We start from the raw sequence: 17,781 nt of genomic DNA, 5'->3' as shown, positions 1-17,781 counted from the left end.
GGGTGGAGGTTCCACATGGGCAAAGATGCCGGTCCCATTTTTATCACTAGAACAAGGAGCCTTCTCGCTCGAAGCTTCCCCCTTGTCGGAGGTAGCATCCGTCACCTTGTTAGCGGGATCACCCACTTTGAACGGTGCGGTGGTAAGTTTAAGCCCTTCTAAGAATTTATTCAACATGCTTTCGACCTTGGTCGTCATGGAGGTTTTCAATGTGTCCAACGCCACATTGAATTCCTCACGAGAGACCGCGGTTCCCCCATCTCCCGTAGACGAGACAGGATTCTCACCGGAGTGCTCCTCCGCACCGTCTACGACGTCAACCATACTCTTTGGACGGTAAAGTCCTTAAAAAGAGACGAGGCTCTGATACCAATTGAAAAGGATCGATATAGTTGACTAGAGGGGGGTGAATAGGCAACTAACAATTTTTAGCTTTTCTTTACCAAATTAAACTTTGCATCCAAATAGGTTGTCTAGAAATGCAACTAAGTGAGCAACCTATATGATGCAACGACAACAAGCACGCAAGCAAGTAAGAGATATAACACAAGTAAACTAGCGAAAGTAAAGGAACGAGATAACCAAGAGTGGAGCCGGTGGAGACGAGGATGTGTTACCGAAGTTCCTTCCTTTTGAGGGGAAGTACGTCTCCGTTGGAGCGGTGTGGAGGCACAATGCTCCCCAAGAAGCCACAAGGGCCACCGTATTCTCCTCACGCCCTCACACAATGCGAGATGCCGTGATTCCACTATTGGTGCCCTTGAAGGCGGCGACCGAACCTTTACAAACAAGGTTGGGGCAATCGCCACAACTTAATTGGAGGCTCCCAACGACACCACAAAGCTTCACCACAATGGACTATGGCTTCGCGGTGACCTCAACCGTCTAGGGTGCTCAAACACCCAAGAGTAACAAGATCCGCTAGGGATAAGTGGGGGGAATCAAATTTCTCTTGGTGGAAGTGTAGATCGTGGCCTTCTCAACCAATCCCGAGCAAATCAACAAGTTTGATTGGCTAGGGAGAGAGATCGGGCGAAAATGGAGCTTGGAGAAACAATGGAGCTTTTGGGGGAAGAGGTGAGTCAACTTTGGGGAAGAAGACCCCTTTATATAGTGGGGGGGAACAAACCAACCGTTACCCCCCTTCTGCCCCGAAGAGAGCGGTAGTACCGCTGTGCCAGCGGTACTACCGCTTGCAACAATAAGCGGTACTACCGCCCAAAAGCGCGGTACTACCGCTTGGTCCACAGCGGTACTACCGCGGTGGGAGGGCGGTACTACCGCACAGGAGCGGTACTACGGCCCCCCACAGCCGCGGCCAGTACCGTAAAACCTGACACGAAAAAGGAGCCCTTGAATCGAGGCGGTACTAGCACGAGACCAGAGCGGTACTACGGCTTGGGGCCACCAGCGGTACTACCGCGCCCAGAGCGGTACTACCGCTTGTGGCACCCAAGCGGTACTACCGCTCCGTCCCGCGGTACTACCGCTGAGACCAGAGATAGTACACACACGGAGCTACTAGCGGTACTACTGCTATGGGCGGTACTACCGCTCCAGAGCGGTACTACCGCTTGTACCACCCAAGCGGTACTACCGCTCTGGCCCGCGGTACTACCGCTGGGACCAGAGAGGGCACAAAGAAAGGAGAACCAAGCCCATCATCGAAACGGAAAGGCTCGGAGGGAGGGGCAAAGGAAGTGTACGTGATGATTCCGCCCTGGCCTTTCCAAAACGGACCCCCTCTTGATAGTACGGTGATCCCTATTAAACTAGTCCACCAAACTAATCCGAAAGGACTACACCGTCTTTGCTTTAAGCTCCGAGGGGAGGATATCGTCTTGTGCCCAAAAGAATGAATCTCTGAAAAACACTCAACGCACACGATTAGTCCGCAAAAGCATTGTCATCAATCACCAAAACATCTTAGGGATAAATATGCCCTTATACCTTTGAATAGGCTGAGGTTGGATCCACCCTTTTTAGGGTCGTCAGCATTGTACCGAGGCTTCGGATTATGCAAATGACGATTTTTGGCTTCGTAGTGTGCTGTCACGAAGTTTGCCGCCTCCTCAGTGATGAATGCCTCAGCCATCGATGCTTCAATTCTACGCTTACTTTTACATTTTTGTCGAAGCGTCTTCTGCATCCTCTCAGTTGGGTAGCACCAACAATTTTGCATGGGCCCCCCCAATCTTGCCTCGGTCAGGAGATGCAAAATCAAATGCTGCATTGGATTAAAGAAGCCCGGTGGAAAGATCTTCTCTAACTTGCAGATCAACTCCGGCGCCAACTCTTCCATTTCTTCTAGCACGCCAGGCGATAGTTCTTTCGCACAAAGAACACGGAAGAAATAGCTGAGTTCTGCCAGTACTAGCCATTCATCCTCAGGGATGAAGCCACGCAACATCACCGGCATTACCCGCTCAATCCATATGTGCCAATCATGACTCTTGAGACCAAATATCTTCAATTTATCAAGACTGGCTCCCCTCTTTAGATTCGCTACATACCCATCGGGGAACATCAACTGCATTTTCACCCACAAGATAATTTCCCTCATAGCTGGCCTTCCAAGATTGAACCATGCCTTTGGCTTCGTCCAGTTCTGCTTTCCTTTCGGTTCTTTCATGTTTTGTAACGGCCTATCACATAGCGCCTCCAGATCGACTCTAGCCTTAGTATTATCCTTTGACTTCCCATCTATGCCGAACAATGTACCAAAAAGTGCCTCGGCGATATTCTTCTCAGTGTGCATCACGTCAATGTTGTGTGGGCAAAGGAGGTCTTTGAAGTAAGGCAGATCCCATAAGCATGTTTTGTGAGTCCAGGCGTGCTTAGAATTATACCCCTTGAAGTACCCTGGACGCTCTGGATCTGGCTCGAGAGCATTTAACTGATCCAGGGTCTGTTGGCCTGTCAATGCAGGTGGTGCAGAGTTTTTGATAACTCTACCTCTGATGAAGTTCTTCTTGTCTTTCCTGAACTTATGGCGAGGATTCAGGAACTGTCTATGCATGTCGAAGCAAGAAAAATTGCGACCGGCCTGAAGCCAACGAAACTCAAGAGCTCCCTTGCATGTGGGGCACGGGAACCTTCCATGCACACACCAGCCAACGAATAGCGCATACGCCGGCAAGTCATGCGTCGAGTACATGTACCAGACACGCATTATGAAGTTTCGTTTGCTATAGGCGTCGTATGTCTTGAACCCATTATCCCAGGCTTCTTGCAATTCGTCCTTAAGCGGCTGCATGTACACATTCATATTTTTCCCCGGATAGTTGGGCCCTGGAATTATCAACGTCAGGAAAATGTTCTTTCTTTGCATAATCTGTCCGGGGGGGAGATTGAGTGGAAAGACAAATACGGGCCAACAACTGTATTGGGCTGCCGTCATACCAAACACACTGAACCCATCCGTGCTGATGCCGACTCGAGGATGCCTCGGATCTGCCGCTTTGTCAGCATGTAATTCATCAAACTTTTTCCACGCAACACCATCCGATGTGTGTACGATCATCAGATTCCCATCTGCATCTAGTTCGGTTCTTTTGCCCGTTTTGTGCCATGTCATCTGTCTGGCCGTCTCTTCGACCATGAAAAGACGTTGAAGTCTTGGTACGATTGGCATATACCGAAGAACACTAACGGGGATTTTGGTCTGTGTCTTCTCACCCATACCGTTGTCTACCACAACATACCTGGAAGACTTGCAAATGGGACAATAGTTCAAGTCCGCATAGTCAAGCCTAAACAAGACACATCCTTTCTCACAGGCATGTATCTTCTCATAGGGCATCTTCAGTGCACGGAGGATTTTGTCCGACTGGTACAGGTTTGCAGGCACTACATGGCCTTTGGGTAGAAAGCGTCCAAATACTGTCATCATTGCATCATAGCATTCTCTGCCCAAGTTGAACTGAGCCTTCAGAGCCATTACTTGTGAGATGGCATCCAACTGACAAAGCTCAGTGTGCTCATGGAGCGGACGTTTTGAAGACTCCAACATTTCATTGAAGGCCTTTGCAGATTCCTCCATCTCCTCGTCCGAATCCCGAGCATCATCGAAGTCTTGCACCATGTTTTCCATCCCGGTACCATGCTCGTCGGTGCGACGATGATCCACCTCAGCTCGGTCACGTTGGGCAGACTCACCATGAAATGTCCACACCGTATAATCGGGCGTAAAACCACTCTTCTGCAGGTGTTTGCCCATTTCAGCCTCTGTCCTCTTTTCCCAATTGCCGCATCGTAAACAGGGGCACCAGGTTTTCCTCTGGCCATTTGCAAATGCGGCTTGCACAAACCCCTTGGTTTTTGTGAACCATTCAGTGCTCCATTTGTTCTGACCAGTGTGACCGGTGTACATCCACGCACGATCACTCATCTTGACTTTCAGAGCTACTAGACACACAACAAATATATATATATATATATAATTCACCATGTATATATTCATCAGTTGATCTACTTTGTCAATTTTATTACGTCCTTGCAACCTACACTCTAATAGGTAATGATAGGTCCTAATCCCACCCGAGTATGTTTAGATTGGGTTCATTTTCCCATGCTATGCTCCGGATCCTACGCAAAATTTCGGCAGCACCTCCCCGCTGTTCTCCTGATACACGTCTCTGCAATAAACAGAGAGGATGTGTACCCGGAGAACAACAGGGGAGGCACTGACGAAACTTATGCGTCAGATCCGGAGCAAAGCATATGGGAAAACGAACCCAATCTAAACATACTCGGGCTGTCCATGGATAGCGTTGGACAATTCGAAAGAATCAAGGTTATAAATATGCAAATGCATGCATATTTATAACTATGACGCTTTCGAACGGGAGACACATATTGGTTACGCATACTGATGATTCAAGACACATATATAGCTAGCTATCAAGTTTCATCGGCATGAACACCGGAACAGAGCAAATAATTAATGGGGGAGGAGGACATGTCATTTGTGCTCACCCACGAACGAAGGGGCAGAGCTCGTCAAACGCACGGCGAGGTCGTCGACCACCAAACCTCGCAGCGATGAAACAACTGCACATTTAAATCTACCCGATCAACACAATTATATATGATGTTTTCATAACAAAATCGAAAAATATATGACCTAACTAATAATTCACAAATATATGACCCCATCGGCCTCTGCAAGGCCAAAGAACACCTTTTCGGGAGGTGTCGGGGGTCGGGGTGTCGTGTCGGTGTCGGGGTGCCGTGTCGGGGTCGGGGTGCTGTTTCGGGGTCGGGGTGTCGTGTCGGGGTCAGGGGGTTAGGGGGTCGGGTGTCGGGGTCGGGTGTCGGGGTGTGGTGTCGGGGTTGGGGGTTAGGGGGTCAGGGGGTCGGGTGTCGGGGTGTCGTGTCGGGGTCGGGGTCGGGGTGTCGGGGTGTGGTGTCGGAGTCGGGGTGTCGGGGTCAGGGGGTCAGGGGGTCGGGGGGTCAGGTGTCGGGGTGTCGTGTCGGGGTCGGGGTGTGGTGTCGGTGTCGGGGTGTCGGGGTCAGGGGGTCAGGGGGTCGGGGTGTCGTGTCGGGGTCGGGGTGTGGTGTCGGGGTCGGGGTGTCGGGGTCAGGGGTCAGGGGGTCGAGGTGTCGGGGTCAAGGGGTCGGGGTGTTTCCTTCTATCCTTCTTCTTCTTTCTTTCTCTTCTTCTTCTTCTTCTTCTTTCCTTTCTTCTTCTTCTTCTTTCATCTTTTTTCTACTTTTTTTACTTCTTTTCGTTTCTTCCTTTCTTCTTCTTCTACTTCTTCTACTTCTTTTCTTCTTCTTCTTCTTTTTACATCTTTTTTGTACTTCTTTTCTTTTCTTCCTTTCTTCTTCTTCTACTTCTTTTCTTCTTTTTCTTTTTTCATCTTTTTTCTACTTCTTCTCTTTTCTTCTTCTTCTACTTCTTCTACTACTTCTACTTCTTCTCATTCTTTTCTAACACTAACACTAACACAATCTAGCACTAACAATTAAACAAAAAAATGAAAAAACAGAAGAAAAAAAAGAAGTAGTCCCTCACCGGAGCAATGGGACGGTCGGCGGGGGCGGTGGCGGGGGGCGCCGGGCGGCGGGGGCGGCGCCGGGCTGCGGGTGGCGGGGCGACGGGGCGTCGGGGGCGGTGCCGGGGGCGGCGGCGGGTGGCGGGGCGACGGGGCATCGGCGGGTGGGGTGGGGGCGGAGGGGTGGTGGGGCGACGTGCCAAGCGGGTGCGGGGGCGAGGGCGGCGGCGGGCGGCGGCGATGGCGGTGGACATGGGATCTGGTGGCGGGGCGCGTCGGGGAGGAGAGAGGGAGAGAAGAGAGAGTAACGGGCGGGGGGGTGGGGGCCGTTAGTTAGTCTGCTCTTTGCCGTCCGCCTTTATCTCTCTTTGCCGTCTGCTGCTAGCAGACGGCAAAGAGGTGGGGCGTTAAGTTTTTCTAAACGGGCGGGGGGTGGGGGCCACCTCTCTCTTTGCCGTCAGCCAGCGGACGGCAAAGAGCCGGCAGATGGCAAAGGCCTGTTTTGTCGTCTGTCGTTTCTTTGCCGTCTGCTTTTGGGTAGCTGATGGCAAAGAGCTTCTTTGCCGTCAGCTAGCAGACGACAAAGAGCTGGCAGATGGCAAATTAGCTGATTCCAGTAGTGACCGGTCTAGTTATCGATTGCCAATCTTTGTCGTCCGCCTTTATCTCTCTTTACCGTCTGCTGCTAGCAGACGGCAAAGAGGTGGGGCGTTAAGTTTTTCTAAACGGGCGGGGGGTGGGGGCCACCTCTCTCTTTGCCGTCAGCCAGCGGACGGCAAAGAGCCGGCAGATGGCAAAGGCCTGTTTTGTCGTCTGTCGTTTCTTTGCCGTCTGCTTTTGGGTAGCTGATGGCAAAGAGCTTCTTTGCCGTCAGCTAGCAGACGACAAAGAGCTGGCAGATGGCAAATTAGCTGATTCCAGTAGTGACCGGTCTAGTTATCGATTGCCTAGGGACAAATAAGTTTCTCGTGACAAAAAGCTCTCTACTAAAACTAATTTAGTTGTGTCTTTATCTAAACAGCCCCTAGCTTTTATTTACTCGCTCTTTATTATCTTGCAAACCTATCCAAAAACGCCTACAAAGTGCTTCTAGTTTCATACTTGTTCTAGGTAAAGCGAACGTTAAGCGTGCGTAGAGTTGTATCGGTGGTCGATAGAACTTGAGGGAATATTTGTTCTACCTTTATCTCCTCGTTGGGTTCGACACTCTTACTTATCGAAAGAGGCTACAATTGATCCCCTATACTTGTGGGCTATCATGCGCTCGAACCAAGCCCCGTATTCTCTCTTGGTTGCGTCACCTTCGGTTGCTCGGGGTTGATCACCTAACTTTATATTTCCATATATTATTTGATTCCTTCCCTCAAAATAGTCATTTCCTCCAGGAAACAAAATAAACAGAGGGATTTGTAATTTTTTATTATTGTTCAATATTAACAATATCAGAGTGATTCTGTTGGAATATCCGGGATTATCCGGTTTAAACTATGGTGTTAAAATGCACTCATCAACCTCCCCAAACTTAAATTTTGATCGTCCTCGGGCAAGAAGCAAGACTGTAAGAAATTTATTTGTTTAAACCAAAATAACGAGAAGTTTTTGGTCCACTTATGATTGATATGCCAAGATAGCCCACCGTTTTATTCACCTGGAAACTTAGCATAATTATAGCGGCAACAATGGTTATTATGCGGTGGATTAGGCAAAGATAATTAGAACTAAACTTTCATTAGTTCATACAAAGTAATCAAATAGCAAGTATTCTACTTTATCTAGCAAACACTTGCTTGTCAGGAACACTAGGAAGAACTTTTGCAATGAAAACATGATTTATGGGCGTGAAAGATATGTAAAAGATAGCACGATGCTAGAGTAACTCACTAACACCCAGGAGTATCCCTCAAATTTTTGTGGGGGGGGGTGGAGAAAGGTAGAATACCTCTAACCTTAGTCGTTCCGAGCTTGGTGCTGGCGCGAGTCCTGGAGACGCAGCACGTCGGGCTCTAGTGGCTCAGTCTGCACCATGACCACGACCGGAGGCAACACGACGAGTGGTTGGTGTGCACACTATAACACGGCCTCTCGCAAAAACAGTGAACGCTCGAGACTAGAGTGTGGGAGATCTAAGATGTGGGGTTGAATAATAGTGTGAGGAATAGGGCCAGAGGATATATAAAGGATAAGTGTTGGACCGACGCAGATGGTTACATATCAGAAACTATCTTGAATGCTGACGAATCATAGGCGGTTCTAATTTATAACCGCCGCTGATACGTCTCCAACGTATCTATTTTTTCAAACACTTTTGCCCTTGTTTTAGACTCTAACTTGCATGATTTGAATGGAACTAACCCGGACTAACGCTGTTTTAGCGGAACTGCCATGGTGTTATTTTTGTGCAGAAATAAAAGTTCTCGGAATGACCTGGAAATCCACGGAGACACGTTTTGGAATTAATGAAAAATACTGGCGAAAGAATCAGCATCAGGGGGCCCCACCCTGTCCACGAGGGTGCAGGGCGCCTCCCCCCCCCCCCCCCCCCCGGGGCGTGCCCCCTGCCTCGTGGTCCCCCTGGTACTCCACCGACCTCAACCCCAACTCCATATATTCACTTTCGGGAACGAAAAAATCAGAGAGAAGGATTCATCGCGTTTTACGATACGGAGCCGCCGCCAAGCCCTAATCTTCCTTGGAAGGGCTGATCTGGAGTCCGTTCGGGCCTCCGGAGAGGGGAATCCGTCGCCATCGTCATCATCAACCATCCTCCATCACCAATTTCATGATGCTCACCGCCGTGCGTGAGTAATCCCGTCGTAGGCTTGCTGGACGGTGATGGGTTGGATGAGATTTACCATGTAATCGAGTTAGTTTTGTTAAGGTTTGATCCCTAGTATCCATTATGTTCTAAGATTGATGTTGCTATGACTTTGCTATGCTTAATGCTTGTCACTAGGGCCCGAGTGCCATAATTTCAGATCTGAACCTATTATGTTTTCATGAATATATGTGAGTTATTGATCCTATCTTGCAAGTCAATAGTCACCTACTATGTGTTATGATCCGGCAACCCCGAAGTGACAATAATCGGGACCACTCCCGGTGATGATCGTAGTTTGAGGAGTTCATGTATTCACTAAGTGTTAATGCTTTGGTCCGGTACTCTATTAAAAGGAGGCCTTAATATCCCTTAGTTTCCAGTAGGACCCCGCTGCCACGGGAGGGTAGGACAAAAGATGTCATGCAAGTTCTTTTCCATAAGCACGTATGACTATATTCGAAATACATACCTACATTACATTGATGAACTGGAGCTAGTTCTGTGTCACCCTATGTTATAACTGTTGCATGAGGAATCGCATCCGACATAATTATCCATCATTGATCCATTGCCTACGAGCTTTTCACATATTGATCTTTGCTTAGTTACTTTTTCGTTGCCACTGTTACGATTGCTAGAAAAACTGCTACTGCTACTTTTGCCATCGTTGTCGTTACTTCTATACTACTTTGCTACTAAATACTTTGCTGCAGATATTAAGTCTTTCAGGTATGGTTGAATTGACAACTCAACTACTAATACTTGAGAATATTCTTTGGCTCCCCATGTGAATCAATGAATTTGGGTTGAATACTCTATCCTTGAAAACTGTTGCGATCCCCTATACTTGTGGGTTATCAGCCGCCAGTTATTCAGGTGGTTCCATTTTTTGAACCACCTACGATTTATTCTCAAACAAAAATAGCCACCTTAGTGGGGTTATTAAACGTGGTTTCATTGTTTTGGGACACAGTCGCTTCCAGGGGCCTGTTCTAATGCTCGTTTTTATACTAGTGGTTGGGTATCACAGGAGATTCGGCAAGTCCCTCCCTTCCACCCAATCCCCCCAAATCCTCGTCCCCAATCCAAAACCGCTTGAATCCCCAATCCTCTTTCAACCATGACCCCTTTCGTATAGAACACTTGTTTGGTAGACAGGGTTGTCATATTGAGATAAGATGGTGCAACATAGTTAAAAATGCAATCATTACAAGTCGAACAACATCATACAAGAAAAGAATATTACAAAACTGTAAAATCCATACAAAAAATCATCTTGCTACAAAATTTATACTAGTAAAGAATATAAGTATTACGTATTAGTGACAACATAGTTATCAGGAATGGAACATAGGATAACTAAATTCAGTCAACAACACACTTCATGACAAGGACAACAGGCCCTCAAAACATTATGTTACAACCAAATCTAACAAATAGCATCCCTTTTGTTTATTCCAACCTTTTGGGGGTGGCAGCCATGTTTGTATTTCGCTAGCTCATTGGACTTCATGTTGTCGTTGACATCATGAGGCTCATTGTTTTGCTACTATTTAACTACTGCCTTGGAAGCAATAAATACCCAAAATAACTCTGCAAGAAAGTAGCGATCTTGAGTTCACATTAAAAAGGCTAAAAACAACACCATCAACAGTAATAATAAAATGCATAAGTAGAGGAAGACTAAACACAAATTAGCATGTTGTGAAATGAACCAAATTAGCTCTATGAAGATAGAAACTTACACAAAGTCATATTAAGCAGAAGAATCAAAAGAAAAATAAGATGTTTCAAGATTGTGCACACAACAACAAGAAGTATGTTCAAAAACATACAAGGCGACTAATTATTATACGAAGAGGAACTTAATGTCAACATATTTATGCAATGTAGCAGCTATAATGTTGTTCCATCATGTCCTCTTTTCTTAATTAAGATCATGCAACATTGTACAATATAAAGCTACTTGTTAATCTTGCCCAAGGGCCAAGAGGCATACTACATATAGACATGCTTGCCACAATAAATACTATATATAGGTGCAAATTGTTAAGCCACAGGTGCAAATTATTTCAAGTCAAGCTACCAAAATGAAGAAAAGAGTGACATACACACCAATGCGTACATACAAAATTCACTTACAATTGGTCAGAGAAATATTTCTCTAGCGGAACATGATCAAATTAGATGATGAGCTCAAATAGGAAATAGCAACAGAATATTATGGGAGAGACCAATATGTTGGTTGTATGCTATGTTATGATATCTTCAAGTTTCGAACTGTCAGTTGTATGATATACTATGATATCTTCCAAGTCAACAAAGCAATTGAAAATTAGTTGCATAAGACATTTCACAAGATTCTGTCAGAGATGTTTCCAGCTCATATGAAGTTTTCAATGTTAAACGGGTTGATCAAGTTAGGTAGTTGGAATTCTAGTTTGCTTGATGCGCACATATTTGTTTTGTTACGATCTCTCTAAATCGATTTGTAACTACTTGACCTTGTAATCTTCTGCCTATAAATAGATGACCAAGGCCCATCGATTGATGTGTGCCGAACTGCTAGTTTCACTGTTTCACATGCAAATCATGGGAATAGTACAAAGTAAAACTTGTTCTTGTTGCCTTGTTCATATATGATGGGTAAGAAGAAATTAAAGAAACCCAATGTTTACATGTGGGAATGCCCAATGATCAAACATTAATGACAAAAACAGATTGCTACATGATCAAGTACAAGTATAGTAACTAAAAATATACAAATCCATAGATGTCGTCATGTCAATGCCAAAACGTGACCAGTTAATTGCTCGCAATAGACTGTTGCAAGGAAATTACATTCATGACAGCAGTAAAACAAGATCAACAATACACAACAATGTTCACATGGATCAACAAAAAACACTTTGTGAGAAAGGGAGATAATTGCACGTATCATCCTTGTATTTGCAGGCTAGGTCCAACATAGTCCTTGTGGTTGAGAAGTGCTTCAATACAGTCCCGGTACATGAAAATACATGGTCTATACGGTCATGGTACTTGAAACGACAGTCCTGGCTCGGTCCGTCTAGGACCCATATGTCAGTGCGCGTGAGAAATATGAGTAATACAGTCCCCGTACATGAAAATACATAGCGGAATACAGAGTCTTTTTTTGGGCTGGACGGGCTGTTTTTTGTTGTTGTTGTTTTAAAACTATGGCCCAGCTGTCCTCTGTGTGTTTTGGTTTTTTGTTCGTGTTCTTTTTTTGGCGGTCCCCTCTTTGGCGGAAGCGACCTGGCGCGTACCCCCTGCAGCTGATATGTACAATTTTGTTTGAAATTGCGAATATTTTTTAATTCATGAGCATTTTTTTCAAATTGGCAAACTTTTTTGAATTTAAAATGTGTTCGTCGAATTCAAAATGTGTTCATACTATTGTTGAAATTTTGAACATTTTCTAAATTCATGAACATTTTTTAAAAATTCATGATTATTTTTTGAATTCTGAACATTCTTTTTAAAATTGTGTACATGTTTTTGGGAACTCGTCAACAAGTTTTTTTTGCATAGGAAGAAATTTTCTGAAATTTGGGAACTTCTTTTGAAATTCAGAAACATTTTTTTATGACCATTTTTTTAATTCATAAATGTTTTTGAATCAGCGAACATTTTTTATAAACATGGAAACATTTTTAAAAATTTTGAAACAATTTTATGAAATTCCCAAACAATGCTTGGAACATTTTCCTAAAATTAATTAACATTCTTTCAAGACACAAACTTTTAGTTTTTAAAATATGAACATTTTTTGAGTCGATGAACTTTTTCTAAAATTCGTAAACATTTTTTAAAATTCACGAAATGTTTTAAAAGACAACGGAATGCATATACTAATAAATAATGCATCCTAACATTGCACAAGATCACTCACTTGGTCTGGTGGCTAGCTCGCGCAGCGTTGGGGCAGAGCTTGCGGGTTCCCTCCCGGCACGCCCGCTGACATATGGGAGAGGAGAACGCCAGCCAGGCTGCTAGAGTAGACACTGAAGTCGAGGCTGGCTGCTGCGTGCAGCGTGCGTGGCCTGCACCACCTTGGTTCTCCTCTCCGGCGACTTGGTCTTCGGCCCCCTCTCCTTGCTGCCCCTCTCCGGCCCAGTTTTTTTATCAGAATCAGGCGATTCTTCCAGAATCCAACCCCTATTCAGCTTCTCCCAGAATCTTTGAGCCTCATTTGTTTTACAATCCTATCTAGTTAGAGTCAGGATTGTGAAACAAATGAGGCTCAAAGATTCTAGAAGAAGCCGGGTAGGGGTCGGATTCTGAGAGAATTCCCATATTCGGGCAAAAGAACTGGGAACAGTTGGAACTGGCCGGACTGGATCGACACGTGCAAGAAACACCGAGCTAGAACAGTATCGATCACTTCTCTTTCAGCTGATGCTGTTGCATTCCAGTACATTCTTCAGTGATGCAAGAACAGTACAATGGGGCACACTTGCTGGAACTGAAAGCGGTGAACCAACGAACACTATACCCTAATCCTATTGCTTTGCTTTGCTGCTACTTCTACTTCTATAATTAACTGGCCTCTTTTTGTACTATGTACAACCTGCGCCGGCCGACGCCATTCAGGCACAGCACGATCAAATCACAGATCCAAAATCAGAAAAGAAATCTTGGCTTCAAACACCGTCCATGGAACGGAAGGATGGAGGGAGTCAGTCGTGCCACCGCAGGAGCATGACGACGCAGCGCTTGATGATGTAGAGCCTGGCCCTGTGCTCCTTCAAGGTCTTGCTCAAGCCTCCTCCTCTCATCTGGCTCCCGGTAAGCTTCATCTTCTCTTCAACACGCACACTCTGTCTGTGTGTGGCGTGGCGATGGATGATCGTTGGAAGTGAGCAAGGTTTGGTGAAGGAGTGTTGTTGAATGGTGAGCTCTCGCTCTGGCTAGTGATCTCTTCTTCTCGGCTAAAGGCAGTGGTGATGATGGGTCACGGCTCCAACGGGTGTGCTCGCTTATATATGGGGATGGAGGAGGGAGCTAGATCCAGATCCGGATGGCACACAAGAGCCAGCTACTAGTAATTGATAATGCGGGCGTGGGCAGGGCCACATGGGCGTGCAGCGGCAGGCAGCGAGGCGGACAGCGCGGCGCGGATTCCTGCTGCCCCCCGGACCGCCGGGCAGGGTGGTTCGGCCGTCGTCAGAGGAGAGCTAGCGCCGTGTGCGCGCGCGTGCGTGCCCTGGCCCCGGCGGAAAATGTGTCGGGGGCACGGCGGTGAAGGGTCGCTCTGCCATGCCCACGCACGCACGCCCGCCCTCTCGTGCGCTCCAGGTCAATGCAGTACAGGACCAGGACAGGCCACCACCTCCTCTGTCTTTGTTCCCATGCTGGTTCATGACTCGACTAGGACCGCGCACGGGCCTGCCACCCTTCTTTTTACTGTTTGGTGCTACTCCACTGGTCGAGTCCAGCACAGCGTACCGGAGTGGACAATGTTTACAGTGCGTGCAGATACTCATTTCATTTATAAAAAATTAGCACCAGTTTGCGTTTAAGGTATCCGGATCTTTTTAGCGCGCAGGATCAGGCGCACCTGAGGCTTGACAAAGGCTTTTGTTGGTTAATCAGACACCAGGATTTCATTAGCGACTAGTGAGATCAGAGGTGCTCCATACGATAGCTTTATTGGCACATGCTTTCGTGAAGACAAGTCGTTAAGAGAGTGTCGCGGCCGGCCTTCAATTTATTGGCACATGCTTTAGTTGGAGCATGCATGGCCCACTCGTAGTCGTTTTGTCATTTTCCTATTCGGACAGTTCATCGATTCTCTCTCGGTTTATTAGAGGTAGCAGATGTTAACGAGGTAGTGCTAACCACTTGGGGGCCGGGGTCGGGGACCGTGGGTGCATGTGCGCCTGTCGGCCTGGCCTGGATGCATGGTGGGTGTGCACACGAGTGGCCATCTTTGCTTTCTTCGATTGGTGGATTACTTCCATGGCTGTTTTCCTAAAGACAATTCCAGTCAACAGTCCGACATGTGGGCACGACGTGGAGGGAGATTCGCGGCATTTAATTACTAGAACAAGGTACTACTACTGAGTACCGAGGGGTGTTTGGTTGCAAGGGACTAGACTTTTTTTTTTGACCAACTAGACTTTTTTTAGTTCCAGGGGACTAAAGAAAAAAGACCCTCTAGTAGAGTCTTTTATTAGTCCCTTAAAAAAAGTCCCTCCCGTTTGGTTACATAGGGACTAAAAGGGACCTTTTCTAGTCTAGTCCTTGTAACCAAACACCCCCTGACTATCATGACAAGATAAGATAACGTAGTACTACCTGCTTCAGGTTTATTAGGAGCCCTCTTAATTTAGTTTGGTCATATAAATCTAACAAAAAAGATGAACCAGATGGGTAGTATCGGAAAGATTGGGAGAAAAAAGCCTAGGCGCAGACTAAGAGCAAAAAAAGGGCAAAAACTTATACGCAAACAAAAGAAAAACGGAGGGAGTACAAAATATCTTTTGAATATAAATCCAATTGTAAACTTTTTGGGAAACGCTTACCTTCAGCCGACCGATCCCGTGCGAGCGCCCGCCGCCTCCCTGTCCATCGGATGCACCGTTGATCGAGAGCGACCCCTTCCATATGCAAGTATCTACAACTGGTGCTTTGTTTCACGGATGGAGTTTGCAACTAGCCTTTTGTTACATACTGAACATGGCTAGATCTCGCAGTGCACCGAGTAGGGAGAGCAACAGCAGCCAAGCCAAGCGCCGCCGCCTGTATGTCGTCGTCACTGAGCACATCCATGTCGGATCTCAGCCGCCAAACGCCTCCCCGTCGAGCGGATCGACGGATCCGGTGAGATCCCCCATGTCCATCGTGGAGCACCATGAACTTCATCGCCCTCGCTGGCAGCAACCACATCACCGCACACGTACGTCCACCTCCACTACGCAATTGGCCATGCATCTCTGTTGACGTTGTTGCGGAACATTGACAGTGAACGATGACGACTGTGCAAGTGTGCGACGCGGGCGGAGATGTTGTTGTAATATTTGCAGCAACGGTCTTGTTGCAGAAAATTAGACGTGGCAGCGGGAGATGTTGCAATTTTTGCAACAAAGATCTTGTTGCAGAAAATTAGAGAAATGGTTTTGCAATATGGGTCTTGTTGCATGAAACTAAACTTTTTTATAGCATATATTACCTCATATCTTGTTTGGTGGGAGCTCCTGCTCGGCGCTTCAGGCGCCAGTTATCGCAACTGGCGCTCGCAGCGCAGCCATAGCGGGCCGGCCGAGGACCGCACAGAAAGGAATGTAATATTTGCAGAAAAGGGAGAAACATGATTCGATCCCTGCCCACTCACTTAAAACATTTTAGGCAATAACCACTCGGCTGATGCCTCTGTGTTGTCCAACGTGAGGAAAATATTCTATTTGACCCTTCCTTTCATACAACATTAGCAAGTAGGAGTAATATCTACCCAGTTTGTTATGCGTATTTTTTATGATATAAATAAAAAAGAATTCACAATGAAATAAAAGTGAACTTGAAGAAAGTTCATCAATTTGAAAAGGTTCATACAAAGTGAAAAAAAAGTTCGTCAATTTGAGAAAGATTCACGAATTTTTAAAAAAGTTCATCAAAATTCATAAAAGTTCAAGATTTTTTTTAAAGTTCATCGATTTTGAAAAAAAGTTCATCGATTTTGAAAGAAGTTCATCGATTATGAAAAAATTTCAATTGTTTTGAACAAAAAAAGTTCATCAATTTTAAACAGTTCATCAATTTTGAAAAAAAAACTCATCAAATTTGAAAAATAGTTCACTGATTTGAAAAAAACTTCATTGATTTTGAAGAAAGTTCATCGATTTATAAAAAAGTTCATCAAAATGAAAAAAAAATCATTGATTTGGAAAAAGTTAATAGAAATTGAAAAAAAGTTCATTGATTTTGAAAATTTTCATCAATTTCAAAAAAGTTCATCAAATTTGAAAATAAGTTCACAAATTCTAAAAATGTTCGTCCATTTAAACAAAAAAGTACGCGAACCAGGAACAATAAAATAGAAGAAAGGAAGAAAAAGAAAAGAGGAAAGATGGAAAGAATGGAAAGATGAATTTAGTCACGTGATGTTTGGTGGCGGGGTGGTTTTCTTTTAGGGGTAAAGCATTTATTCCAAGCTAAGAAAGCAAAACAAGTTCACAGTATCCGCAGTCTCATCTGCCTTAACAGCAGGCAACAAACCAAAGGAAAACAACCGGAACGAAACTGAAAAAGTCTAAAAACTGCACTACTTGCAGGTTGTTAAAGAACACCTGGAATCTCCTCAGCGACAACCTGCAGGATACACTCAGGTGGTCCATTAAGCCACACTTTATTCATCTCCATGCTAACCCCCTCCTTAGCTAGCAAATGTGCCGCGCCATTTGCCGTTCTTCTCACCCAGCTCACCTTGTACTCTTGTCTAGTTCTGAGCATCTCTTTCACTTAATCGACGATTGGACCCATCGCCGAGAGATCCTTGCTGCTGTTGTTGAGCATGGCCACCACCTCTTTGCTATCGAGTTCCAAGTGAACTTTCTGAAATCCTTGCTGAATCGCAAGTTGCATCGCCTGCCGGCTCGCCATTAGCTCCAGTAACTGGGGATCGGAGGTGCTTGGGAGGAACGCACACACCCCTCCTCTGAACGCGCCACCATGATCTCGTAGGACCACTCCTCCTCCTCCTCTTGTTCGCAGCTTCGTCGACGCACCGTCCGCATTTGCCTTTACCCACCCCATCTCAGGTGGTTTCCACGTCTCCATAATTTTTTCAGATAGCACTCTGGGTCCTTTAGGATGCACTTCTCTCCATTCATTCGTATGGTCACACACCCTCCTAGCGACCGTTCTTGCATCAGCAATCCGGTGGCCGTCCCTCGCCTCATTCCTCGCTAACCACATCCCGTAAAGAGCTTGGATCATCGT

General features: G+C 45.9%; 1 protein-coding gene across 1 annotated transcript; it reads right to left on the bottom strand.

Annotated features, from left to right (window-relative positions):
- Positions 1-13,203: 13,203 nt before the first annotated feature.
- On the bottom strand, positions 13,204-13,870 carry LOC109764768 (small polypeptide DEVIL 4). The gene has a single exon (XM_020323552.4). It carries the CDS (start codon positions 13,638-13,640, stop codon positions 13,521-13,523), a length of 120 nt encoding a protein of 39 aa, XP_020179141.1. The 5' UTR covers positions 13,641-13,870; the 3' UTR covers positions 13,204-13,520.
- Positions 13,871-17,781: the final 3,911 nt, after the last annotated feature.

This window comes from Aegilops tauschii, chromosome 7, assembly GCF_002575655.3.
Source record: "Aegilops tauschii subsp. strangulata cultivar AL8/78 chromosome 7, Aet v6.0, whole genome shotgun sequence".
Classification (NCBI taxonomy): Eukaryota; Viridiplantae; Streptophyta; class Magnoliopsida; order Poales; family Poaceae; genus Aegilops; species Aegilops tauschii.
This window is presented reverse-complemented; position numbering and strand designations above follow the sequence as displayed.

What these genes read in the sequence shown, in the direction of transcription:
- LOC109764768 (XM_020323552.4), bottom strand. Translation starts at nt 13,640, where the DNA reads ATGAAGCTTACCGGGAGCCAGATGAGAGGAGGAGGCTTGAGCAAGACC.